General features: G+C 41.3%; 1 protein-coding gene across 3 annotated transcripts in view; it reads left to right on the plus strand.

Moving 5' to 3' along the window:
• Positions 1-26,154, plus strand: part of NUP98 (nucleoporin 98 and 96 precursor) — a 140,291-nt gene that overhangs the window by 112,410 nt on the left and 1,727 nt on the right. For all 3 annotated transcript variants that reach the window (XM_053560822.1, XM_053560823.1, XM_053560824.1), the window contains exons 25-31: positions 648-914; positions 6,768-6,925; positions 8,006-8,149; positions 9,148-9,290; positions 14,113-14,334; positions 16,562-16,803; positions 20,538-20,692. In XM_053560822.1, coding sequence (XP_053416797.1) covers positions 648-914; positions 6,768-6,925; positions 8,006-8,149; positions 9,148-9,290; positions 14,113-14,334; positions 16,562-16,803; positions 20,538-20,692 — 1,331 coding nt within the window. The remainder of the gene's footprint in view (positions 1-647; positions 915-6,767; positions 6,926-8,005; positions 8,150-9,147; positions 9,291-14,112; positions 14,335-16,561; positions 16,804-20,537; positions 20,693-26,154) is intronic.

Raw genomic sequence — 26,154 nt, forward strand, 5'->3', positions numbered from 1 at the left:
GCTTGGCACCTAAGGCGCCAGCCACATACACCAGAGCTGGCAAGGTTCAAATCCACCCCGGGTCTGCCAAACAACAATGACAACTACAACCAAAAAATAGCAGGGCCTTGTGGTAGGCATCTTTCTCTTGCCTTAGCCTCCCAAGTTAGCCTCCCAGGTACTTGGGAGGCTAAGGCAAGAGAATCACTTAAGCCCAGGAGTTGGACGTTGCTGTGAGCTGTGATGTCATGGCACACTATCCAGGGTGACAGCTTTTGGCTCTGTCTCAAAAAAAAAAAAAAGAATACTGCAAGTTTTCAGAGCACTTGACGTTTCTTGAAGTATTTTGTAGACAGAATGTGATCAAATTAGAGATCTCTCTATCATCTGAGATATTCGCCATAATTAGGATGGGGCACCTGTTTAAGAGAGCATAGAGTTATATCTATTATGTAAGTACCACAGATATATGGAATGAGCAAGCAGTTACATATCTCTAGAACTTGTAAAAACTGAGTGAGGTAGAGATAGATTTGGTTTAATCAACTTGTGTGGTGGTTTGGAGTATTTATTAATTTATATATTTTTACATCATAGTTAAAGTGATGCCTTCTCTGAGGTTCATTGTAAGAATTCATGTGATAGCATTGTTTTTCTGTCCCTCTTAGTTATGAAGCACTGGAGCCTGACATGGACATTATGTGAAGCTCTCTGGGGCCATCTGAAAGAGCTTGACAGCCAGCTGGATGAGCCTAGTGAATACATTCAGATTCTGGAGCGGCGAAGAGCTTTCTCTCGCTGGCTATCTCTTACTGCCACACCTCAGATTGAAGAGGAAGTCTCATTAACCCGAAAAGACAACCCTGTCGAGGCTGTCTTCAGCTACCTCACAGGCAAGAGGATCAGTGAGGCCTGCTCTCTGGCCCAGCAGTCAGGTAGGGAATATAGTTCTTTCTGTACCCCTGTCCACTTCCTACTCACTAACTCCTAGTTGTGGATTTACCTTTGTCTGCTAACCTGTGAGTATTAAGTATAGGTAGACTTTCCTGCAGAAAGATTGCTGGTTCCTCCAGGATAAGGACCATGTCTTTCAGTTCTCTTAGAACCTTAAAAACATTAAATTTACTTGATCAAAAGTATTTCAATTTCTTATAACAAATGCATTTCTAATAAAATTAGAAAATGCAGAGACAGGTGAGCAATAAATCAAAACTACCTAAATCCTATGACTACTACTCACTGTAAACATTTTAATGTGTAATTTGTATTTAGACTGTCTCCTTTGTAATACATAAACATATGAGCACAGTATAATATGCATGTAAACTATTTGAAAATGATATTTTGCCAAGTACTATAATAATTTCATTTTCATCTACCACATTAAAAGTGTCCTATATTATGTATAGGTCAAACTGTAGATGCTTCTCAGCATTCTTAGTGTATAAATGTACCATATTAACAAATCTTTCTTTGACATTGAGACTTGTTTTCTTTATTTCTTTTTTTCTGTAAATATAAGTCTTTTTCAAATAAATATGTAAATATATATGGAAGTCTTTAAAAAACAAGCCAAAAAAGTCTTTAAAAAACAAAAAAAAGCGGGCTCAGTGGGTAGGGCGCTGGTCCCATATACCAAGGGTGGCGGTTTCAAACCCAGCCCTGACCAAACTGCAACAAAAAATAACAGGGCGGGGCGGCACCTGTGGCTCAGTGAGCAGGGCGCTGGCCCCATATACCGAGGGTGGTGGGTTCAAACCCACCCCCGGCCAAACTGCAACAAAAAAATAGCCGGGCATTGTGGCGGGTGCCTGTGGTCCCAGCTACTCGGGAGGCTGAGGCAGGAGAATCACCTAAGCCCAGGAGTTGGAGGTTGCTGTGAGCTGTGTGACGCCACGGCACTCTACCGAGGGCAATAAAGTGAAACTCTGTCTCTACAAAAAAAAATAACAGGGCGTTGTGGCGGGCGCTTGTAGTCCTAGCTACTGGGGAGGCTGAGTGAGGCAAGAGAACCACCTAAGCCTAGGAGATGGAGGTTGCTGTGAACTGTGATGCTACGTTACTCTACCGAGGGCAATAAAGTGAGACTCTTGTCTCTTAAAAAAAAAATAGGCTTACATATTTATTTGGCTGTTTTGTTTTTTAAAGACTTCCCATACATACATTTCAATTTTTTTAAATTTTTTATTGAGACAAAGTCTTGGGTGGTGCCTGTGGCTCAGTGGGTAGGGCACTGGCCCCATAGACAAAGGGTGGCGGGTTCAAACCTGGCTCTAGTCAAACTGCATCAAAAAAAATAGCCAGGCTTTGTGGCGGCTGCCTGTAGTCCCAGCTACTCGAGAGGCTGAGGCAAGAGAATTGCGTAAGCCCAGGAGTTGGAGGTTGCTATGAGCTGTGACGCCACAGCACTCTACCGAGGGCAATAAAGTCAGACTCTGTCTCTTAAAAAAAAAAAGAAAGAAATGCAGAGACAGAGTCTCACTTTGTCATCCTTAGTATACCAAGTGCCGTGGTGTCGTAACTCACAGCAACCTCAAACTCTTGGGCTCGAGCGTAGTAGCTGGGAACACAGGCACCCACCACAATGCTTGGCTCTGTTTGTTTGTTTTTGTTCAGTAGGCCTGGGCCGGGTTCAATCCCACCAGCCCTGGAGCATGTGGCTGGCACCCTAACCGCTTAGCTAAAGGTGCCCAGCCTATTTCAATATTTTTTAATTTCCCTTTCACTAATAAGGCCTTCAGCAAGTGCTTAATGACTCTAGACCAGTGGTTCTCAACCTTCTTAATGCCGCGACCCTTTAATACAGTTCCTCATGTTGTGGTGACTCCCAACCATAAAATTATTTTTGTTGCTACTTCATAACTGTAATTTTGCTACCTGTTATGAATTGTAATGAAAATACCTGATATGCAGGATGTATTTTCATTGTTACAAAGGGGTCGCGACCCACAGGTTGAGAACTGCTGCTCTGGACACAAATCTTAATAAGAAAACAAGATGAGATAGTTTACTGTAATCTAATATAATTAGATCCTTGATGAGACTTTGTTTATTGGAACCTAATTTATTCAGAGTCCACTTTTTAGATCCATCAACTGGATTTATTTGGAGGACTTGGCCAGTTTGGGCATTATAAGGAACATCAATGGAAAACTAGAATCTGTAACTTAAATGACAAGTTGCATTCCACTATCACTACACATTTAGTTGAATCCCTTTCTTGATCTTTGAGCATTTTTTTGGTTTTTTTGAGACTGTCTCAGCTTGTCGCCCTCGGTAGAGTGCTATGGTGTCATAACTCATAGCTATCTCAAACTCTTGGGCTCAAGCAATCCTCTTGCCTCAGCCACCTGAGTAGCTAGGACTACAGGTGCCTGCATAACACCTGGCTATTTTTAGAGATGAGGTCTCGCTCTAGCTCAGGCTGGGCTCAGGCAAATACCTGCCTTGGCCTCCCATTGTGCTAAGATTAGCCACTGCGCCCAGCTTTTATCTTTGTACATCTATACCATGAAAGTTTATCTTCAGGATTGATCTTCTATAAAACTATAGGGATTACGAATCATTAAAAAGATAAAGCCAGGTGTTGCGGCTGGCACCCATAGTCCCAGCTACTCGGGAAGCTGAGGCAAGAGGATCGTTTAACCAAGAGTTTGAGGTTGCTGTGAGCTGTGATGCCATGGCATTCTACCTGGAGGATAAAGTGAGAACTGTGTCACAGGATCATATTATGCTCACCATGACACCTACAAGAAAGGATCATCAGGAAGGCTGGAAGTTGAATATAGAAACATGGACAAACACTGTCAACTAACTTTACCTGATATTTATCTAGCAAGAAGAAAGACTTCAAAGTAACAACCAAAGCTTCTTGAAGTGTTAAGACGTTTTTTAACAAGGTTTCTTAAAATGTTCAGAAACTAAAAAATATATAAGTAAAAAATAGAAAGAGCAAACTAAACCTAAAGGTAACAGAAGGAAGGAAGGAAATAGTGTTGATAGGAGCAAAAATCAATGAAAAAAACACACAAAAAAAATAGAGTAAATCAGTAAAAGCATTAAGTTTGTTGAAAAACTCATCACTCAGAAAAGCCCAGTCCCAGATGTCTTCACTGGTGAATGTGTTACATAATTAAACAAGAAAGAATTTCTGTGAACTCCCAGAAATTAGAAATCAGAGCACTTTTCAGCTCATCCTATGATGCCATTATTACCCTAATTTCAAAGCATATCTAACAAAAAAAATCCATAGCTGACAATATCCTTAATGATAAAATACTGAATGGCTTTCCTCTAAGATTGAAACCACCATATTCCTATATACCACATTGTAATGGATATTTATTGTAACCAGTTCAGGTACTTAAGAAATAAATGAAACAAAAGAAGTGTAAAACCAATATTCTGAAAACTATAAAACTTTGCTAGGGAAATAAAGATCTAAATAAGAGATATCCTAGGTTCTCAACCTCAAAATTATTTGCCAAATGGACTGATAATTGTTTATTGTGGGTATTGTCCTAGGCATTGTAATATGCTTAGCACTGTCTATGCTTTATGTGCTCTTGTTTTGACAAACAAGGAGATGTTTCTAAACATTCACTACCAAATTTCACTTGAAGGGCAGTCAACTCTGGTTGAGAAACACTGATGCATAGAAAACATTAGTATTGTTCCTATGTCTTTCTCCCTCTGTTAATCTATGTATTTAATGCCACATCTTCCACAATCTCCAGGCAGAAATTTTGTAGAAGTTGAAAACTTGTCTTTATTTAGAGACTTAAAGAACCATATTTGGAAATGTTGAGTCAGAATATTCAACATTTTCTTACTTTGAAACGTAAATTTACAGCAGTCAAGATAGTAGGGATGGATAAGAATCAATGCAACAGAAAATGAAATGCAATTATAAAACTGTATGACTTACAGACAACTTTTTTTTAAAGAATGTTGCCAGTACATTTTAAATATGGAAAGGATAGTCTTTTTTTTTTTTTTAAGAAACAGTCTTACGGGCGGCGCCTGTGGCTCAGTCGGTAAGGCGCCGGCCCCATATATCGAGGGTGGCGGGTTCAAACCCGCCTCTGGCTGAACTGTAAACCAAAAAAAAAAAAATAGCTGGGCGTTGTGGCCGGTGCCTGTGGTCCCAGCTACTTGGGAGGCTGAGGCAAGAGAATCGCTTCAGCCCAGGAGTTGGAGGTTGCTGTGAGCTGTGTGATGCCATGGTACTCTACCGAGGGCGATAAAGTGAGACTCTGTCTCTACAAAAAAAAGAAACAGTCTTACTGTATCACCCTTGGTAGAATGCCATGGCGTCACAGCTCACAGCAACCTCAAACTCCTGGGCTTAAGTGATTCTCTTGCCTCAGCTTCCCGAGTAGCTGGGACTACAGGCGCCCACTAGAACACTCAGCTATTTTTTTTTTTTTTTTTTTTTTTGCAATCTGGCCTGGCCAGGTTTGAACCCGTCACCCTCTAGTATATGGGGCTGGCACCCAACCCATTGAGCCACAGGCACCGCCCTGGAAAGGATAGTCTTTTTTTAAATTTTTTTTATTAAATCATAGCTGTGTACATTAATGCAATTATGGGGTACATTGTGCTAGTTTTATATACAGGGATAGTCTTTTCAATGAATAATTTAGGGTTTGTTGATAATCACATGCAAAAAACATGAATTTAGATTCTTATATACACAAAATTTTACTTGAAAAAGTACTATAAAATCCTGCCATTTTCTCAGCATAGGTTCTGTTCTTTTAAAAAAAATTTAGATTGATATGGGGGTACGTATGATTAGGTTGCATGATTTGCTTTTTTGAAGATTAAAGTCTGGGTTGTAGTGTAGTTGTGCCCTTCACCCAGGAATTGGGCAGTATACCTACCTGTGCAGTGTACTCATTGGGTGTGAATTTTTCGGACCTCTTTCCCTCCCTTACTTGAATTTGTGTTTTTGTCTCATGTGCGCATGAGTTGTTAATCTACTGGCTCTAAGTAAGTACTCAGTATGTGTTTTTCCATTTTTTTTTTCCATTCTTACGATACTTTATTTCGCAGGATGTTCTCTAAATCATTTGTAACAACCAGCATATTTTCTCTTCAATTGGAAAGTCTGTGTGGAAATTCAAGGCCTGACAAAAGCTGATTGGTCTGCTAATCTGTTTTTTAATGATTGGACCCAAGTGAGATTTTGGGGGTGGGGGGGTTTGTTTGTTTATTTAAACAGGGTCTCTCTCTCTCTCTCCAGCTAGAGTGCAGTAGCATTGTCATAGATCACTGCAACCTCAAACTTCTGCTCAAGTGATCCTCCTACCTCAGCTTCCCCAGTAGCTAGGGTTGTGGAATTTTTAATTTCTTGTACAGATGGGATCTTGCTATGTTAGCCAGGCTGGTTTTAAACTTTTGGCCTCAAGCTGTCTCCCTTTGACCTCTTAAAGTGCTAGAATTGTAGGTGTTAGCCACCGCACCTGGTCGTACTACAAACTTTTGAATTGGATGGTGTTCTCCATTTTATAACTAATGTGTCTTGCTTCGGGTCACAGAATTAGTATTATGTCTGTTATTGATCTCTGTGTACTAGACAGTCAATATATAATTTAGGTTAAACTACCTTGTTAATTTTCTACCTAAGGAGGAAATTGTAAGTTTTTTACGATTTTAGCAATACTGCAAAAAGCAGTCACTGTTGTTAAGTCCTTGCTCCTAAAGAAATAAGATTAATCCCACAAGTGTTTGACCAAGTCTGTAAATCCTTCATAATCACCTGCGAACTTCTGCTTCTCTTACAGGTGATCATCGTCTTGCCCTTCTTTTATCTCAGTTTGTGGGTAGCCAGTCAGTCCGAGAGCTGCTTACCATGCAACTGGTAGATTGGCATCAGCTCCAGGCTGACTGCTTTATACAGGATGAGAGACTGCGAATCTTTGCCCTGTTGGCTGGAAAACCGGTATCTTCCTCTTTTTCCATAATCTCACTTCAGGTTTCTTAAAAATTCAATGTGGTTTGAGGTTGAAGCAAAGGGCTGTCTGTCTTTATAAACTGCACATAGTTAGACATTACTGGGTAAATTATTTTTAATTTTCAATGTAAATATTTTCAATTTATAAATGCAGGCATGCACATTATAGAAAAATTTAGTTACTTATAAATCAAAACTTTAAATTTCACCATATCTCATGTTAGTGGTAAACAATATAAATTCTCTCTCTGGCTCAGCACCTATAGCTCAAGTGGCTAGGGACCAGCCACATACACCAGAGCTGACAGGTTTGAATCCAACCTGGACCTGCCAAACAACAATAACAACTACAACTAAAAAAACAGCCAGGCATTGTGATGGACACCTGTAGTCCCAGCTACTTGGGAGGCTGAGGCAAGAGAATCTCTTAAGCCCAAGAGTTTGAGGTTGCTGTGAGCTGTGATGTCACAGCACTCTACTGTGGGCAACATAGTGAGACTGTCTCAAAAAAATAAATAAATTCTCTCCCCATACATATTTTAAGTCTTCTTCAGCATTTATGTGTTCATATTTACTTATTTGTGTATATATAAGCAAAACCAATTAGATCCAACAGTTCTGCCAGTTTTTTTAACCTATAGTATATGAACATTTTTCCATGTCATAAAGCACCATTTTTTAAAATAGCCATTTTTATTCTGTTTCTCTATCATTGCCTATTTCTTTGATTATGTTCTTATACAGGTAGTCAATTTTCAGAAATACTTGGTCAGAATTGATGCTCAACTTGACAAGTATGGACAATGAGCAGACCTATTCTCTTTTCAGCGGCTATCATCTCTTTTCAGAGCACTGATTATTTGTTTAAATCCACTCTCTCACTGCAAAGGACTGTATATTTTATATCTGGATAATTAATAATGGTATTCTGGCTGGGCGTCCATAGTTCGGTGTTCAGAGCGCCAGCCCTGTGCACCAGGGGTGGTGGGTTGAATAAATTAATAACTTAACAGACATAGGCAGTTATAAGGTTAAATATTGCTGTGGCGATGATTTTGTGTCCTGCAGGTGTGGCAGCTCTCAGAGGAGAAGCAAATCAATGTGTGTTCACAGTTGGATTGGAAACGCTCCCTGGCTGTCCATCTTTGGTATTTGCTACCACCAACAGCCTCCATTTCTAGGGCACTCAGCATGTATGAAGAAGCATTTCAGGTATATATGTGGCAAATAGAGCCAATCAAGAATACTGGCAGGTGTTCTGTTTTTGCTAGAGAAATCTTGCAGAGAAAAAAAAACCAACTCACATTTTGTAATACTTCTACTAACTACCTATTTTGAAAATACTGTAAAATTGAAATAGACCTACAAAATTTTGTGAGAAGCTTTATCCTTATTCCTAGACAGGGCTGCTTTTCCACGTGTCTGCTTTTATTTTATTTAATTTGATGAGTTTCCAGAGTTGAGTTTCCCACTGCAGTTTTCCTGCCTCTAATCCTATCTTATTCCTTTGGGAATTTATTGATCTACAGTCTGACCTGAGGTTTGATTTAACACCAAACTTAACAGTTATAAAATTTACCTCTAAATAGCATATTTCACATTCCTCGTAATTTTTCAGATTGAAGTATTATTAATGCCATCATTTATTGTATTCTTTTCTTATTGTCCCTACATTTGTCAGAATTATTTGTCAGAAGAAAAAGAACATTAAAGAAAATACATTAAGAAACTGGCTCGGTGCCACCCACATACACCAAGGGAGCCATGTTTGAACCTGACCCAGGCCAGCCAAACCACAATGACACTGCAACAAAAAATAGCCGGGCTAGAACCTGTAGTTCTAGCTACCTGGGAGGCTGAGACAAGAGAATCGCTTAGCCCAAGAGTTTGAGGTTGCTGTGAGCTATGATGCCATGGCACTCTACCAGGGGTGACATAGTGAGACTCTGTCTCAAACAAAAAAAAAAAAAGAAAGAAAGAAACTTGTGGCAAGAAAAGTATGAGAGTTTAGTGAAAACTGCTTAATATCTTTACCATTCCATTGAAGACAAGTGAAATGGGTCATGAATGAAAAAGTTTAAAGCCCTTGATAGCTTCCTTTAGAGTGTCAATTCATTCTTACTGCAAGTGCTACGGTAATTGAGACATGATAGTATCTAGTAAAACAGACTAGTAGCTAATGTATTATTTTGTAAAATTCTTCCCTTCAGAATAACTCTGAGAGTGACAGATATGCCTGTTCCCCACTTCCTTCATACATCGAGGGCTTTGGCTATGTGATAGAAGAGGAGCAAGACTCGCAGAGACCTCTTCGAGATGTCTGCTTTCACCTTCTAAAACTTTACAGTGACAGGTAAATCAGAGCCAGGCACGCTAGTCACTTAAGTGCTCTGAACCACCAGGGAATCCTTTTTCCCTTTATGCCCCTAAATTGCCATGAAGCTGTATAAATTACTAAATAAACTTGATAGTAGTTCAATAGAAGACATATTGGAATTAGAGTTAAAAGTCTAAAAATTATTATTTTTTTTTTTTTTGTAGAGACAGAGTCTCACTTTATGGCCCTCAGTAGAGTGCCGTGGCCTCACACAGCTCACAGCAATCTCCAACTCCTGGGCTTAAGGGATTCTCTTGCCTCAGCCTCCCGAGTAGCTGGGACTACAGGCGCCCGCCACAACTCCTGGCTATTTTTTGGTTGCAGTTTGGCCGGGGCCGGGTTCGAACCCGCCACCCTCGGTATATGGGGCCGGCGCCCCACCGACTGAGCCACAGGCGCCGCCCCTAAAAATTATTTTAATCAACATTAATGAAATAACAGTTTACATATAATAAAATATGCAGTTTAGTAAGTTTTATCATAATTATCACCTTGTAACTACCATCACAACCAAGGTACTATTTGTATTACACCTGAAAAATTCCTTCATGCCCCTGGGCAGTCTTTACTCTAGACAACTACTGATTGGTGGTTTGTTACCATAAATTAGTTTTGGTATTCTATTTTATGTAATTGAGATCGTACTATATGTTCTCTTTTGTGCGTACCTTCTTTTACTCGGCATTATGATGATTTTTAGATTTTTTTCCATGTTAGTGTATGTAAATAAAATTTGGGTTTTAAGTTGGGGGACTTTACATAGGAACATAGGTTAGGTTTTTTTTTTTTTTTTTTTTGGTTATTACAGATAAAGACACTACAGTTTAATCTAAAAGTAGTTGTATTGACTGGGCACAGTGGCTCATGCCTATAATCCTAGCACTCTGGGAGGTCAAGGCAGGTGGATTGCTTAAGCTCACAAATTCTAGACCAGCCTCAGTGAAAACTAGGCCCTGTCTCTACTAAAAATAGAAAACCTGAGGCCGAGTTCAAGGCCTGTAGTTCAACAGCTAGGCTGCCAACCACATACACCAGAGCTGGCGGGTTCAAATCTGGCCCGGGCACACACAACAATGACAACTACAGCCAAAAAACAGCCGGGCATTGTGGCAGGTGCATGTAGTCCTGGCTGCTTGGGAGGCTGAGGCAAGAGAATCACTTAAGCCCAAGAGTTGGAGGTTGCTATGAGCCGTGATTCCACTGCACTCTACCCAGGATGACAGCTTGAGTCTCTGCCTCAAAAAAAAAAAAAAAAAGAAAAAGAAAATCTGAGGCAAGAGGATTGCTTGAGCCTGAGTTGGAGGTTGCTGTGACCTATGATGCTGCGGCACTCTACCTAGAGCAACAGCTTGAGACTCTACCTCAATAAAAGAAAAAGTGGTTGTATCATTTTACAGTCCTGCCAGTAATATATAAGGTTTTGTAAGTGCTCTGTATCCTCTTTAAAATTTGGTATTGTTGGGCGGCGCCTGTGGCTCAGTCGGTGAGGCGCCGGCCCCATATACGGAGGGTGGTGGGTTCAAACCTGGCCCCGGCCAAACTGCAACCAAAAAATTAGCCGGGCGTTGTGGCGGGCGCCTGTAGTCCCAGCTACTCGGGAGGCTGAGGCAAGAGAATCGCCTAAGCCCAGGAGTTGGAGGTTGCTGTGAGCTGTGTGAGGCCACGGCACTCTACCGAGGGCAATAAAGTGAAACTCTGTCTCTACAAAAAAAAAAAAAAAAAGTAAAAAAAAAGTAAAATTTGGTATTGTCAGGGTTTTTGTTTGGTTTGTTTTGAGATAAGGCCTTGCTCTTACCTAGGCTAGAGTGCAGTGGCATGATCCTAGCTCACTGCAACATTGAATTCTTGAACTTAAGTGATCTTCCTGCCTCAGCCTCCTGAGTAGCTAGGACCTATGGCTGTGCCACCATGCCCAGCTAGATGTTTTTTGTTTTTGTTTTTGTTTTTTTTTTGAGATAGCCTCAAGCTGTCCCCCTGGGTAGAGTGCTGTAGCATTGCCACTCACAGCAACCTCCAGCTCCTAGGCTTAAGTGATTCTCTTGCCTCAGCCTCCCAAGTAGCTGGGACTACAGGCGCCCGCCACAACGCCCAGCTATTTTGTTGTTGTTGTAGCTGTCATTGTTTGGTGGGCCTAGGCTGGATTCGAACCCGCTAGCTCAGGTGTATGTGGCTGGCGCCTTAGCCGTTTGAGCCACAGGTGCCGAGCCGGCCAGCCATATTTTTAATTTTTTTTTTTTTTTTGTAGAGATGGAGTCTTTTATATTGCTCAGGCTGGTCACAAACTCCCAGTCTCCAGTTATTCTCCTATCTCAGCCTCCCAAACTGCTAAGATTAACAGGATAGGCATGTACTATGTATGTCCAGCCTATTATCAGCTTTTTTTTATTATTAGAAAAACTTTTTATTTAATTAAAAAACAATTTTTTTTATTTATTCAATTATTTTTTTTAGGCAGTCTCACTCTGTTGCCCAGACTAGAATGCCATAGCATCAGCTTAGCTTACCACAAGCTCAAACTCCTGGGTCCAAGCAATCCTCCTGCCTCAGCCTTGAAAGGCTCTGTCTCAAAAAAAAAAAAAAAAGAAAGGTCCAGAACTGTACTACTATCTAATAATCTAATAGAATAGCCACTATTTACATATGGATATCTTTTTTTTTTTTTTTTGAGACAGAGCCTCAAGCTGTCGCCTTGGGTAGAGTGCTATGGCATCACAGCTCACAGCAACCTCCAACTCCTGGGCTCAAGCGATTCTCCCGCCTCCGCCTCCCAAGTAACTGGGACTACAGGTTCCTGCCACCATGCCCGGCTGTTTTTTGGTTGCAACCATCCTTGTTGTTTGGCAAGCCCAGGCTGGATTCGAATCCTCCAGCTCAAGTATATGTGGCTGGCGCCTTAGCCGCTTGAGCCACAGGTGCCAAGCCTACATATGGATATCTCAATTTGAATTAAGTTAACATTTAACTCATTTCAAGTGTTTACTATCCATATGTGGCTAGTGGCTATTAAATTAGCTGAGGCAGATTATAGAACTTTACTATCTCATGTTCCGGTCAGTAGCACTGTTCTAGAAAAACATGACTCATTCATTACTAAGGGAAGTGTTAAGAAATTGTAAAATGTCTGAGATCCTGGGTGAAAAGGAAAAGTTATTGGTCTGGATCTAAGATTTAGATTTTTAAAACTTGCAGGCATAGGCTCTTAGTTTATACCATCTTATATCTGTGATTACAGGCTAACATTTTATCATATAAATGGCCCTGGTTCAGGGCCATTGAAATCCCTGGGCCTCCAGCAGAAAACAAGTCAAAAATCTCTGGGGATACACTTCCAAACCCAGGGGACCTGTATTCCTATATAAAGAATAATACCTACTGGGGCGGCGCCTGTGGCTCAGTGAGTAGGGCGCCGGCCCCATATGCCGAGGGTGGCAGGTTCGGACCCAGCCCCGGCCAAACGGCAACAAAAAAATAGCCGGGCGTTGTGGCGGGCGCCTGTAGTCCCGGCTGCTCGGGAGGCTGAGGCAGGAGAATCGCGTAAGCCCAAGAGTTAGAGGTTGCTGTGAGCTGTGTGATGCCATGGCACTCTACCGAGGGCGGTACAGTGAGACTCTGTCTCTACAAAAAAAAAAAAAAAGAAGAAGAAGAATACCTACTAATGACAAAATCAAAGATAAAAATTTGAAACCAGAAAAGGAAATAATCATCATGAACACCACTTAACTGTTCAGACAAATAGAATTTGCACACAACCACTTTATGTTGATAAAACAATCTGAAAGATAGTAAGGTAAATACGGGGTTTTCTTTGGTTTTTTTCCTTTTTCTTTTTTTTTTTTTTTTGAGACAATCTCAGTATGTCGCCCTCAGTAGAGTACTTTGGCGACATAGCTCACAGCAACCTCAAACTCTTGGGCTTAAGCGATTCTCTTGCCTCAGCCTCCCAAGTAGCTAGGACTACAGGCGCCTGCCACAATACCTGGCTATTTTTTATTGCAGTTGTCGTTATTTAGCTGGCCCAGGCCAGGTTCAAACACGCCAGCCTCGGTGTACATGGCTGGTGCTGTAACCACTATGCTTACGGGCACTGACTCCAGTAAGTATGTTTTTTAAATGGTTAAGAAAAGTAATATAAGTCGGGTGGCGCCTGTGGCTCAAGGAGTAAGGCACCGGTCCCATATGCTGGAGGTGGCAGGTTCAAACCCAGCCCCGGCCAAAAACCAAAAAAAAAAAAATCCTTAAAAGAAAAGTAATATAAGTCTCGGTGCCTGTAGTACAGTGGTTATGGCGCCAGCCACATACACAGAGGACGGCGGGTTCAAATCCAGCACAGGCCAGCTAAACAACGACAACTGCAACAATAACAACAAAAAAAATAGGTGGGTGTTGTGGCAGGCACCTGTAGTCCTAGCACTTGGGAGACTGAAGCAAGAGAATCGCTGAGGTTACTGTGAGCTGTGATGCCACAGCTATACCAAGGATGACATAGTGTGAGACTCTGTCTCAAAAAAAAAAAAAGTAATTCACTATAATGAGAGGATGGATGGGTTAGGATTTTGAATGCTCCATATATCAGGATGGTAAAACATATATGCCAAACCAATACCTACCAATAAACCAATTAGGAAAAAGGTGACATGTTTCTTTGTATTGTCTAAAATCTTCAGTGGGAAAGAAGACCTGTAATGATTTTGGCCTCAGGTTCTTTTATTGTCTTCTGAGACACAACTGACAGTTGGCCTGTCAGTGCAGGAAGTCTGCTGGCTAGATATGGTAACTCTCAAAACATTCTTCTTTGCAGACATTATGATCTCAACCAGCTGTTAGAGCCTCGAAGTGTAACAGCAGATCCTTTGGACTACCGCCTAAGCTGGCACTTGTGGGAAGTACTAAGGGCTCTTAACTATACCCATCTCTCAGAGCAGTGTGAGGGTATACTGCAGGCCAGTTACGCTGGCCAACTGGAAAGCGAGGGGCTCTGGGAGTGGGCCATCTTTGTCTTCCTGCACATTGACAACTCAAGGTGAGTGAGAAGCCATTGAACCCACTGGGTGTATCTAGTATTCTGGGACAATGCCAAAGGAATCATAGCCTCTTAGCATTCAATTCAACAAGTAATTAATTTAGGATAAGTATTCTTTCTAGCCACATAAACCTCAAGACAGTTAAACCCTGAGCCCGTGCTATCTCTTGTTCATGTGAAGCAGTTAAAAATGAGACTGTGTTATTAAGTACCAAATTACAATACTTATCACAAGACCTCTCAGCAGTCTGAGAAATGAAAAGAGATCTCTGTGATTAGCAATGATCAGAGAAAGTTTAGAGATAAAGAGTCAAAGAACCTATAAAATTAGAATAAGAAATAATGATGTGGAAATGGAAGGATATGGCCAGGTGAAGTGATAGTATTAATAACTTAAGTATAGATTCATATGCATGTGGCATGTTTGAGAATTATGCAGAAGTAGTGTTGGCTGAGCTGTCAGTGGATCTATGACACTGATTTTATGGTTTCAATCTCCTGGCTAGCTCCTTCTCTAGTCATCCCTTGCCACCCACCTGCCCCTTAAGTAATGGCAGAATGAGGTTTCTAGCTCAGGTCTAGAGTTTATGCTCTTAATCAGTGTGCTGCAGGTAATGGTTTTTAATCTGTGAAATCATAACAAGTCCCTACAGAGAAGTGACTATGGGATTAAAAGAGTAAACATACAAAACATCTAGAATATGTTTTAGAGTATGTTTAGAATAGAATAGGCTTCTCATTAAGCCGGTGGTTTTCAACTTTCCTAATGACCCCTAATGCTGCGACCCTTTAATACAGTTCCTCATGTGGTGACCCCCAACCATAAAATTATTTTTGTTGCTACTTCATAACTGTAATTTTGCTTCTGTTATGAATTGTAATGTAAATGCAGGATGTATTTTCATTGTTACAAGGGGTCGCCACCCACAGGTTGAGAACCACTGCATTAAGCAATTTCTCTTCGTCTTACTTGGTAACAGGAACTGAAATGACCCCAGACTATTCCTTTGAATTTATTTAAACGTTCTCATGAGGGATTTCACATGCTAAAAGCCAGCTGATAAGATGACTGATGTTTTACAGTTGGCTGTGGGGAAGGAGTTCCTGTTTCATGAAAAAAAATATATAGAAAAAGGAGGCAGCTGTAAGTTTTCTGGCAAAGACAAAGACTAGTTTTCTGGCCTACGCATAAAAGGACTCTCCTCAGGGGGCCTTAATCTACATGTAGAGAGAGAGTAAATTTTTTTTTTTTTTTTGCTTTTTTTTAAAAGGGTTTGAACCTGCTACCCTGGGTATATGGGGCCGGCGCCCTACTCACTGAGCCACAGAGTAAATTAAGAAGGCTGATGGCCTGAAAAAAGAAAGACCTAGAAAAAACATTAGCTTTAGAAACTACAATAGAACCTCTCTAAATTGACCACCCAAGGACTGTAACAAACGAGAAAACATACTGAAGTGGTCAACATAAGGAACTAGCCTACTGTACTGATGTGTCCATGTGGTACTTGTGTGGTCTATGAAAATTAGGTCAATTTAAGAAGGCAATCAGTGTAGGGAGATGGTCAGCTATGGAGGTTCTTCTGTGTTTTGTTTGCTTGTACTGACCATGTAGTAGAAAGGGAAAATACGAAGGTTATAGAAATGAATTTAACATGCCTGTTCACTGAATCAGAATTCTCCCTATTCCAGTTCCTGGTATTATAGGTGGTGACAAGGAAATGTTACTAGATAGGAAATAAGAGATCTTAACTAGAGGAAGTCTTTTGCAGGGATTAGGTAGCATTCCCCTAGAGTATTAAACTTCCCAACTTTTTTTTTTTTTATTGTTGAGGATTCATTGAGGGTACAGAGAACCAGGTTGCACTGATTGCATTTGTTAGGTAAAGTTCCTCTTATAATTGTGTCCTGCCTCCAAGAGGTGTGTCACACACCATGGCCCTCCACTCCCCACCATGTAGTAGGTCATCAGTTGTCCTCAACTTTCCAACTTTTTGACTTTGTTGACCTTGAAAATTCTATATGCTTAGAATTTTTTTTTTTTTTTCAAAAAAAAAATTGCTGGTGTGATGGCATTTTGTTTGTTTTTTTAAGTGAAGTTTGAAGTGGTCCACTAAGAATTGATACCTGCTGTTTGAGATTCTGCCTCAGGGGTTCCTCTAAGCTACCTGGGACAGCCTCTTCTATGAATGAGGATGGGATTTAATCTCGTTTATCTCTTTTCGTACAGCATGCGTGAGAAGGCTGTTCGAGAGCTGCTTATCCGGCATTGCCAACTATTGGACACCCCTGAGTCTTGGGCTAAGGAGACTTTCCTTACCCAGAAACTTTGTGTGCCTGCCGAGTGGATTTATGAGGCCAAAGCAGTACGAGCACGCATGGAATCTGACAAACACTTGGAGGCCCTCTATTTATTTAAAGCTGGGCACTGGAACCGCTGCCACAAACTCATCGTTCAGCACTTAGCTTCTGGTATGTGCTAGCATCCACATCTGGAATCACCCCAAATTCTGCCAACCTCTGCACTCCCATGAGGGGTCAGGCCAAAATGATACTTAGTATAGGACATGGCACTTAAATCACCCTCCTCCCCCCAAAGCTCTCTACAGAAGTGGCCTGGCCAGGATGATGGGTTAGAGGGACAAGGAAGGTGGCAATAACATTTATCACCAGAAATATCCATGACATGCACTGATTTTATTAAACTCTTTGTTTATGGAAATGTTATTCAACAATGCAAGGAATACCTACTTGGAGAACTAAAACCAGAAATTCTTCAAATTTTCCTTTGGATTATTTCAGAATATAGATATACCTTGTTTTATTGTGCTTTACAGATATTTTTTGTTTTAACAAATTGAAGATTTGTTAAAACACGATGTGCTCGCTTCATTTCATGTCTCTGTAACATATTGAGGATTCCTAGAATATTTCCATCTTTTTCATTATTAGTATGCATTGTATTTATCTAAATGATCTTTGATGTTATTATAATTATATGGGGTCATCATGCACCATGCACTTAAAAGATGGGGAACTTAATCAGTAAATGTGTGTGTTCCAAATACGGTAACAACTAGCCATTACCCATCTCTCTCTTCCTCTCCTTGGGCCCCCCTGTTCCCTAAAAGACAACAATATTGAAATTAGACCAATTAATAATACTACAGTGGCCTCTCAGCATTGACGTGAAAAGGAAGAGTCACACTTCTCTCACTTTAAATCAAAAGTTAGAAATGATTAAGCTTAGTAAGGGAGTTATGTCAAAAGCAGTACAGTCCTAAAGGTAGACCTCTTGTACCAAATAGTAGCCAAGTAAAGGAAATGTTCTTAGAGGAAATAACAAGTGCTACTCTAGTGAGCACATAAATAATAAAAAAGTGAAACAGCCTTATTGTAAATGTGGAGAAGATAATAGTGTTCTGGATAGTAGATCAAACCAGCCATGACGTTACCTTAAGATAAAACCTAATCTAGAGAAAGGCCCTAACTCTCTCTTCTGAGGCTTCTGAAGGCTGAGACAAGTGAAAAAGCTGCAGAGAAAAGTTTGAAGCTAGCAGAAATTGGTTCATGAGGTTTAAGGAAAGAAACCATTGATATAAAGTAAGAAAGGTGAAGCAGCAAGTACTGATGGAGAAGCTGCAGCAAGTTGTCAAAAAGATCTAGCTACGATAAGTAATGAAGATGAATACACTAAACAACAGATTCTCAATGTAGATTAAACAGCTTGCTTTTGGAAGAAGATGATGCCATCTAGAACTCTCTCTTTTTTTTTTTTTTTTGTTTGAGACAGGGTCTTGCCGTATTACCCAGGCTAGAGTGCAGCAGCATCGTAGCTCACCACAATCTCAAACTCCTGGGCACAAATTATTCTTCTGCCTCAGCCTCCCAAACAGCTGGCAGTACACACATGTACCACTGTGCCCAGTTAGTATTTGTAAAGACAGAGTCTTGCTGAACTCCTGGCCTCAAGAGATCCTCCTATCTCAGCCTTTCAAAATAGGCATGAGCCACCATGCCCGGCCTATGTAGTAAATAGCTAGAGAAGAGAAATCAATTCCTGGCTTCAAAGCTTCAAAAGACAGGCTTGATTCTCTAGTTTGGGGATAATGCAGCTGGTGAGATTAAATTGAAGCCAGTGCTCATTTATCATTCTGAAAATCCTAGGGCCCTTAAGGATTATGCTCAATCTCCTTTGCCTTTGCTATGTAAATGGAATAACAAAGCCTAGAGGACAACACATCTGTGTATAGCCTGGTTTACTAATATTGTAAGTCCCGTATCGAGAACTATTACCAAGGAAAAAGAGATTCACCTAAGTGCAGTGGCTCATGCCTGATCTTAGCACTCCGAGAAGCTGAGGTGAAGAGATCATTGGAGGTGGGGAGTTTAAGACTTGCCTGAGCAAGAGTGAGACCCCATCTCTACCAAAAAAAAAAAAAATTAGGTGACAAGATTGAGAGCCAGTGAGTGTCGAGGGGGACAGGACTGGGGGTGATGAGTATAAAAGCCCTCAAGAGTTGGGACCAGCTGCTAAGGAAGCCCATAGTCCTCAGGCTATTACTTCCATTTCCCAGCACAAGAAGATGAGTGGCTTCCCAGGGTCCCCTGCCCATGGCTGCACCTGCCATTTTTGCCAGGATGCTGCCTGCATACATTGGGAGAGCCATCACAGGGAAGAAGAGTCAGTGTGTCCTGGCATCTCCAAAGAAGAAAGAAGTCCAACCAATCTGGTCTGAAGCGGCGACTAGTCTCAACTGAACTTGGACCAAACAGCTACATTTGACTCCCTGCATGTTGTTCTCCATGTGTGGGCATTTGGCAGGGAGGGTGTTTTGCCACACTAACTCAAGATTTCTTTCAAAATGTTATTGCTCATCAACAATGCACCTAGTCACCCAAAAGCTGTGACAGATGGACTAGAAGACTGATAATGTTTATGCTTGCTAACAGAACATCCATTCTACAGCCATGGATCAAGGAGTAAGTCCACTTTCAATGAAGCCTTATTATTTAAGAAATACATTTCAAGCGGGCATTGTGGCGGGTGCCTGTGGTCCCAGCTACTGGGGAGGCTGAGGCAAGAGAATCACCTAAGCCCAGGAGCTGGAGATTACTGTGAGCTGTGATGGCACAGCACTCTACTAAGGGCAATAAAGTGAGACTCTGTCTCTACAAAAAAAGAAAGAAAGAAATACATTTCATAAGGCTGTCCCTACTAGAGATATTAATTCTTCTGATGGATCTGGACAAAATAAATTGAAAAGCTTCTCCAAACCATCCTCGATGCCGTTAAAAACATTTGTGAATCATGGGAGGAAGCTAAAATATCAAAATTAACAGGAGTTTAGAAGAAGTTGTTTCCAACCCTCATGGATGACTCTGAGAGGTTATCAATTTTAGTGGAGGAAGTGAGTGTAGATGCAATGGGAATAGCAAGAGAAGTGGAATTAGAAGTGGAGCCTGAAGATGTGAATGAATTACTGCAGTTTCATGCTAAAACTTCAACAGTTGGCTTGGCACCTGTAGCTCAGCAGCTAGGGCGCTGGCCACATACTGGCAGATTCGAACCTGGCCTGGGCCTGCCAAAACAGCAATGATAACTACAACAAAAAAATAGGCGTTGTGGGAGGCGCCTGTAGGCCTAGCTACTTGGGAGGCAGAGGCACGAGAATTGCTTAAGCCCAAGAGTTTGAGGTTGCTGTGAGCTGTGATGCCATGGTACTCTACCGAGGGCAACATAATGAGACTCTGTCTTGGGGGGCGGGGGGGTACTTCATCAGTTGAGGAATTGCTTCTACTCCTAATAAGGTGCTTATACTGTTGAAATGACAGCAAGGGATTTAGAATATTACATAAACTTAGTTGATAAATCAGTAGTTGAATTTGAGAGGACTGACTCCACTTTTGAAGGTAGTTCTGCTGTGTGGGGTAAATGCTGTGAAATAGCATGACAAATCTGTCATGAAAGGAATAGGTGTAGCATACTTCATTTGTCATATTTTAAGAAATTGATGCAGCAACCCCAGCAATGCCTGAAACTGAACTACAATATCTCTGAGGTATGCCTATATCAATTTGTAATTCTGAAATCTAACTCAGCACTGTTTCTCCTTCCTTCCTGTCTTAGATTTCTGTCATGCCCTCTGCCCTTTTGAAAACCATGTACTTGTGCAAATACTGTGCTCAATATTTTGTTCCTTTAGATGCCATTATTAACGAGAACTACGACTACCTGAAGGGGTTCTTGGAAGACCTGGAACCTCCAGAACACAGCAGCCTAATTCAGGACTGGGAAACATCTGGGCTTGTTTACCTGGACTATATTCGGGTTATTGAAATGCTCCACAGTATACAGCAGGTACCTGAGTTTCTTTAACCACTACCTAGTTTTCCTTTTCTCGGGCTCTTAAACTTTCAGAGACTTCAAAAGGCCTTAAGTATACATTGGAAAACTCATTAGTAGAAATGGCACCGTCAAAGCAGGTGGGACTTTTTTTTTTTTTTTTTTTTGAGACAGAGTCTGACTTTGTCACCCTGGGTAGAGTGCCATGGTGTTGTAGCTCACAGCAACCTCAAAATCTTGGGCTCAAGTGATTTTCTTGCCTGAGCTTCCCAACTAGCTGCGACTACAGGCCTCCACCACAACACTCAGCTATTTTTAGAGATGCGGTTTTGCTCTGGCTCAGGCTGGTCTCCAACCTGTGAGCTCAGGCAATCCACTTGCCTCAGCCTCCCAGAGCGCTAGGATTACAGATAAAGAGGCACTATGCCTGGCCAGGTAGGACTTTTTTGCGAAGGCTAATTTGATTTGGTTATTTTGATGGCCACATTAAAACTTTCAAACAGGGGCAGCACCTGTGGCTCAAAGGGGTAGGCTGCTGGCCTCATGTGCTGGAGTTGGCGGGTTCAAACCCAGCCCCGGCCAAAAAAAAAAAAACCAACTTTCAAACAGGCTTGGCGCCTGTAGCAACTAGGGCGCCGGCCACATACACCGAAGCTGGCAGGTTCTAATCCAGCCCAGGCCTGCCAAAACAACAATGACAATCACAACCAAAAAATAGCTGGGCATTGCATCTGGCACCTGTGGTCCCAGCTACTTGGGAGGCTGAGGCAAGAGAATCACTTAAGCCCAAGAGTTTGAGGTTGCTGTAAACTGTAACTCCATGGCACTCTACCGAGGGTGACAAAATGAGACTCTGTCTCAATAAAAATAAAACTTTAAAACACATTATTACCAGCTAATATGTGCAATAGACATTCTGAGGTTGTCTGTAGGCAGTCCTCTCCATTTGTTCAGCCTTAGTTTGAGTGAGAAACTCAGAGATGGGAGACAGAGTAAGAGCAGAGATTTGGTGAAGAAAATTGTTTCAGACATTGTTTGGTATGTTTTAAAACTTGCAAATATGGTTTTTATAAGTCCTCATTAAAATGTGTTGGGTCAGCCTTGACAATCATAAGCTAAACTCCATTACTTTTTTATAGCACAAAAAACAAACTCATAAATACAGAATTTAAGTCCCTTTAAAGGCTTTTACCTTGGCTCTAAAGCGCCAGTCACATACACCTGAGCTGGCAGATTCAAATCCAGCCCGGGCCCGCCAAACAACAAGACAGCTGCAACAAAAAAACAGCCAGGCATTGTGGTGGGCGCCTGTAGTCCCAGCTACTTGGGAGGTGGCAGCAGGACAATCACTTGAGCCCAGGAGTTGGAGGTTGCTGTGAGCTGTGATGCCACGGCACTTTACCCAGGGCGACAGCTTGAGGCTCTGTCTAAAAAAAAAAAGGAAAAAAAAGGCTTTTACCTTTTACTCCTGCCTTAATTCCTACCACTCAAATTCCATACCCCACTCTCACTAGCCTGCTCGACTCACACTGAGTTTTCTGTGTAATATAAATTGTATTATATTCCGCTCTTTACCTAGCACACTTACACTCTATCCTTTAAGAGCTAGATTACTGTTAATTCTGCTTCTCTCTACTTTTCCCCCAGAGAGTTAAGTTTTACTTTTTTTATTACTACCAGAATACTTGGTACATTTTTCTACTAACGTACTGCCTGTCAGACCATTTTGTACTACTTATCCACATCTTCAGGTTGCCATAAGCCCTACTTTTAAGGAAGTGTTTTTTATTTTAAGGTTAAAGACAAAGAGTATAGAAATTAAGAGTTTGGGGCAGCACCTGTGGCTCAAGGAGTAGGGTGCCAGCCCCATATACCAGAGGTGGCTGGTTCAAACCCGGCCCGGGCCAAAAACTGCAAAAAAAAAAAAAAAAAAAGAAAGAAAGAAATTAAGAGCTTAAGTTCTGGTGGCTGATGCCTGTAATTCTAGCATTTTGGAAAGGCAGGAAGTTTGCTTGAGGCCAGGAGTTCAAGACTGGTCTAAGCAATACAGTGAAATCCCACCTCTGAAATTTTCTTTTTTCAATTAGCTCGGTATGGTAGTGCATGCCCATAGACCTAGCTACTTGGAAGGCTGAGATAGGAGGAAGTAAGATCACTTGAGCCCAGGAGTTTGAGGCTGGAGGGAACTATGATTGCACCCACTGTTCAGCCTCAGTGATAAAGTGAGACCCTGTCTCAAAAAATAATATATATATACACACACACAAAACCTATGTTCTAGAATTCAGAGGTATAGCTGAATTCTAAAACAGTTCATTCAGTAGCTGTGAAACCTTGAAAAGATTAACTAGGGTGGCGCCTATGGCTCAAGGAGTAGGGCGCCGGTCCCATATGCCGGAGGTGGCAGGTTCAAACCCAGCCCCGGCCAAAAACCAAAAAAAAAAAATAATAATTAAATAAAAAAAATAATTAAAAAAAAAAAGAAAAGATTAACCTCTCTTTATCTCTTATCTGATTAAAGAAAAGCACCGAGTGGAGTAGACATCGGTACAGATCATAGTGCATACCTGACAGGGTTTTTAGAAAGATTAAACAAAATATACATAATTGTTCAGTACAGTACGTGCCTTTCGTAATATATAAGATATTTAATAATTGTTATCTATTATTTTCATTAAAGATCCAAAACCCAGCACAGTACCTGGCATATAATATGCATAATTCAATTTTTGCTGTATGTTTAGGATGAATTAAGAAGATCAATCCTGGGCGGCGCCTGTGGCTCAAGGAGTAGGGCGCCGGTCCCATATGCTGGAGGTGGCAGGTTCAAACCTAGCCCCGGCCAAAAACCAAAAAAAAAAAAAAAAAGATTAATCCTAAATAATCTCTGATGAGGTCACAGTGGCTAATACCTATAAATCCTAGCACTCTGAGAGGCTAAGGTGGGCAGATCCCTTGAGCTCAGGAATTTGAGACTAGCCTAAGCAAGAGCAAGGCCGTTTCTACTAAAAATAAAAATTAGTCAGGCATTGGACCTGGTGCCTATAGTCCCAGCTACTCAAGAGACTGAGGGAGGAGGATTGCATGAACACTCAGGAGTTTGAGGCTACTGTGAGCTAGGCTGATGCCATGGCCCTTGAGCCTGGGCAGCAGAGAGATCTCCAAAAAAGAAAAAATAATCTCTGAAGAAACCCTTTTATAATGGAACATCAGTTAATTAATTTACACAGCTAGTTATTGCTACACTATGTGCAAAGCACCATAGTGGATATAAAGATAAACAGTATGTGTTCTGCCTTAAACAAAGTAATAATTTGGTGAGGGAGATGTAATATACAAGTCAACGAGCAATAAGTATAGCATGGTAAGTGTAGAGATTAAGCAAAGAGTGCTATTAATATCGTAGCAGCGTGTAAAAGGAGTACCTATCCCAGTCTGAATCAGCAAAGTTTTTTAGAAGTTAGATCTGAGCTCTTATGGAGGAAGAAGGGGGAGAGTGCTCCAGCAGAGGAAACGGCATGAGTAGAGATCCAGAGGTCAAAAAGATCATAGTGCTTCCAGGGAACTGCTAATGGATTCAGTGGTTGTAGAGTATGGAGTGGAAAGGAGTAAAGCCATATAGTTGTGGTAAAATCATAAATACCTCTCATCTTAACTACTGTAGTAGCTTCCTGATTGGTCTTTCTGCTTCTATTCTTGCTCTTCTACATTTATTCCCACACATCAACCAGAGTGATCTTTTTTAGTATGCAGATCATACTCTCTTACTCTTGAATAAAACTTTCTTTTGGCTTTTCATCTTTCTGAAAATAAAGTACTTCTTAGCAAGTCTTATAAAGCTCTGTGTCAGTAATTCTGACCTGTTTTATGCCATGGACTTCCTTTAGCAGTCTCTATAAAGAAGAGTTTGGGAGAGGGCCTACTAAAAGTTATGTTTCAGACAAACAGGGTCAGATCTACTGGAAAGTATTCAGAGTATAATTAGTAGATAAACATAGCTTTGCTTTTTTGAAAAATCACTCTGGCTGTAGAGGGGATGACACTGAAGGTATTATGATGAAGCTCTTAAGATTGGTCGACATTGGAGCCACAGGAGTAGATCACAATACATAGGGAGAATATATTGGGTGAGAAGAGGGTCTGCAATGTTGTTTTTTTTGTTTTTACAGTCTACAAGATTTATTGGTGTGACCAGGAGCAGTGGCTCACACCTGTAATCCTAAACTCTTGAGAGGCTGAGGCAGGTGGATTGCTTGAGCTCAGGAGTTTGAGATCAGCTTGAGCAAGAACAAGATCCCCATCTCTAAAAATAGTTGGGTGTTGTAGCGGGCATCTGTAGTCTTAGCGACTTGAGAGGCTGAGGCAACAGGATTGCTTGAGCCCAAAGAGTTTGAGGTTGCTGTGAGCTGTAACGCCATGGCACTCTACTGAGGGCAACAAAATGAGACACTGTCTCAAAAAAAAAAAAAAAAAAGAAGATTTAAAAAAAATTTATTGGTGTTTCCTTAAATAGTCAAAGGTGTAAGAGTCTGTGTTTTTAGGAGAAAGGTAAGTTATTGGCTGGCTTACACAAAAGATGTAACATCTCGGGCAGCGCAAAAAAAAAAAGGATGTAACATCCCAAGGACACAGATGGTACGTATGGAAGGAAAGAGTTGTTTAGAATCATTAGTTCTTTCCTACATCAATCTAGGAGTGCCTGTCAACCTGTGTCACAACTGCAAACAGTTCAAACAGTCCTTATTTTGAAAGGACTAAATGAGGGCAGTCAGTCCAACCTGTCCTAATTGTCTAGGTCAAAGCCAGGTGGCCATGAACTGCCCCAACAGAATCTGTGAGTAAAGGCTATGGGATGAGAGTGAGGAAGACATCAGGAGGTGTTGACAGATGTTTTGCATGGAAGGTACAGAAGTTGGAGCCAAACTCTGCTGCTTCCAGTAGACTTCCCAGTAAGGTTAAGGGGAGTGACATCAGAGCCATCTAATGGGGAATGGCAGACACAGCAGTTAGCAAAACTATACTTTAAATGATTTAGAAGAGCTGCCCCAGGGCATTTTTCTTCATGAGGAAGGTTTCAAGGGTGGTTCTGAAAATCCGTCAGGATCATCTCTTGGTCCATGTTGAGCATGCCATGGCAGCTGCTGAGTTCTATAGTTGAGGGAGCAAAGCATGTACCTGGGAGGGAGAGGGTGCCTCCTGTGGCCATCACTGTTGCCAAGGGGTCTGTGGCTCTGTGGGCTGAAGGGCAGGTCTAGGCACTCATGCATGCACTTGATAACCTTCAGGTACCCCAGCCACCAACTTGTGCCCTGGAGTTAGGGGACCTAAATCAAATGCTAGTTTGAGCTCCACTTTTTCTACTTGTTTGCGCTCTAATGCAGAGTTAATCTAGATTTTTTTGATGCCATGTTAATGTATGTTAGTTACATGGTTCATGAATCAAGATCTCAAGACTTGCCCCCAGCTCAAGGCTTTCT

Source organism: Nycticebus coucang, chromosome 14 (assembly GCF_027406575.1).
Source record: "Nycticebus coucang isolate mNycCou1 chromosome 14, mNycCou1.pri, whole genome shotgun sequence".
Taxonomy (NCBI): domain Eukaryota; kingdom Metazoa; phylum Chordata; class Mammalia; order Primates; family Lorisidae; genus Nycticebus; species Nycticebus coucang.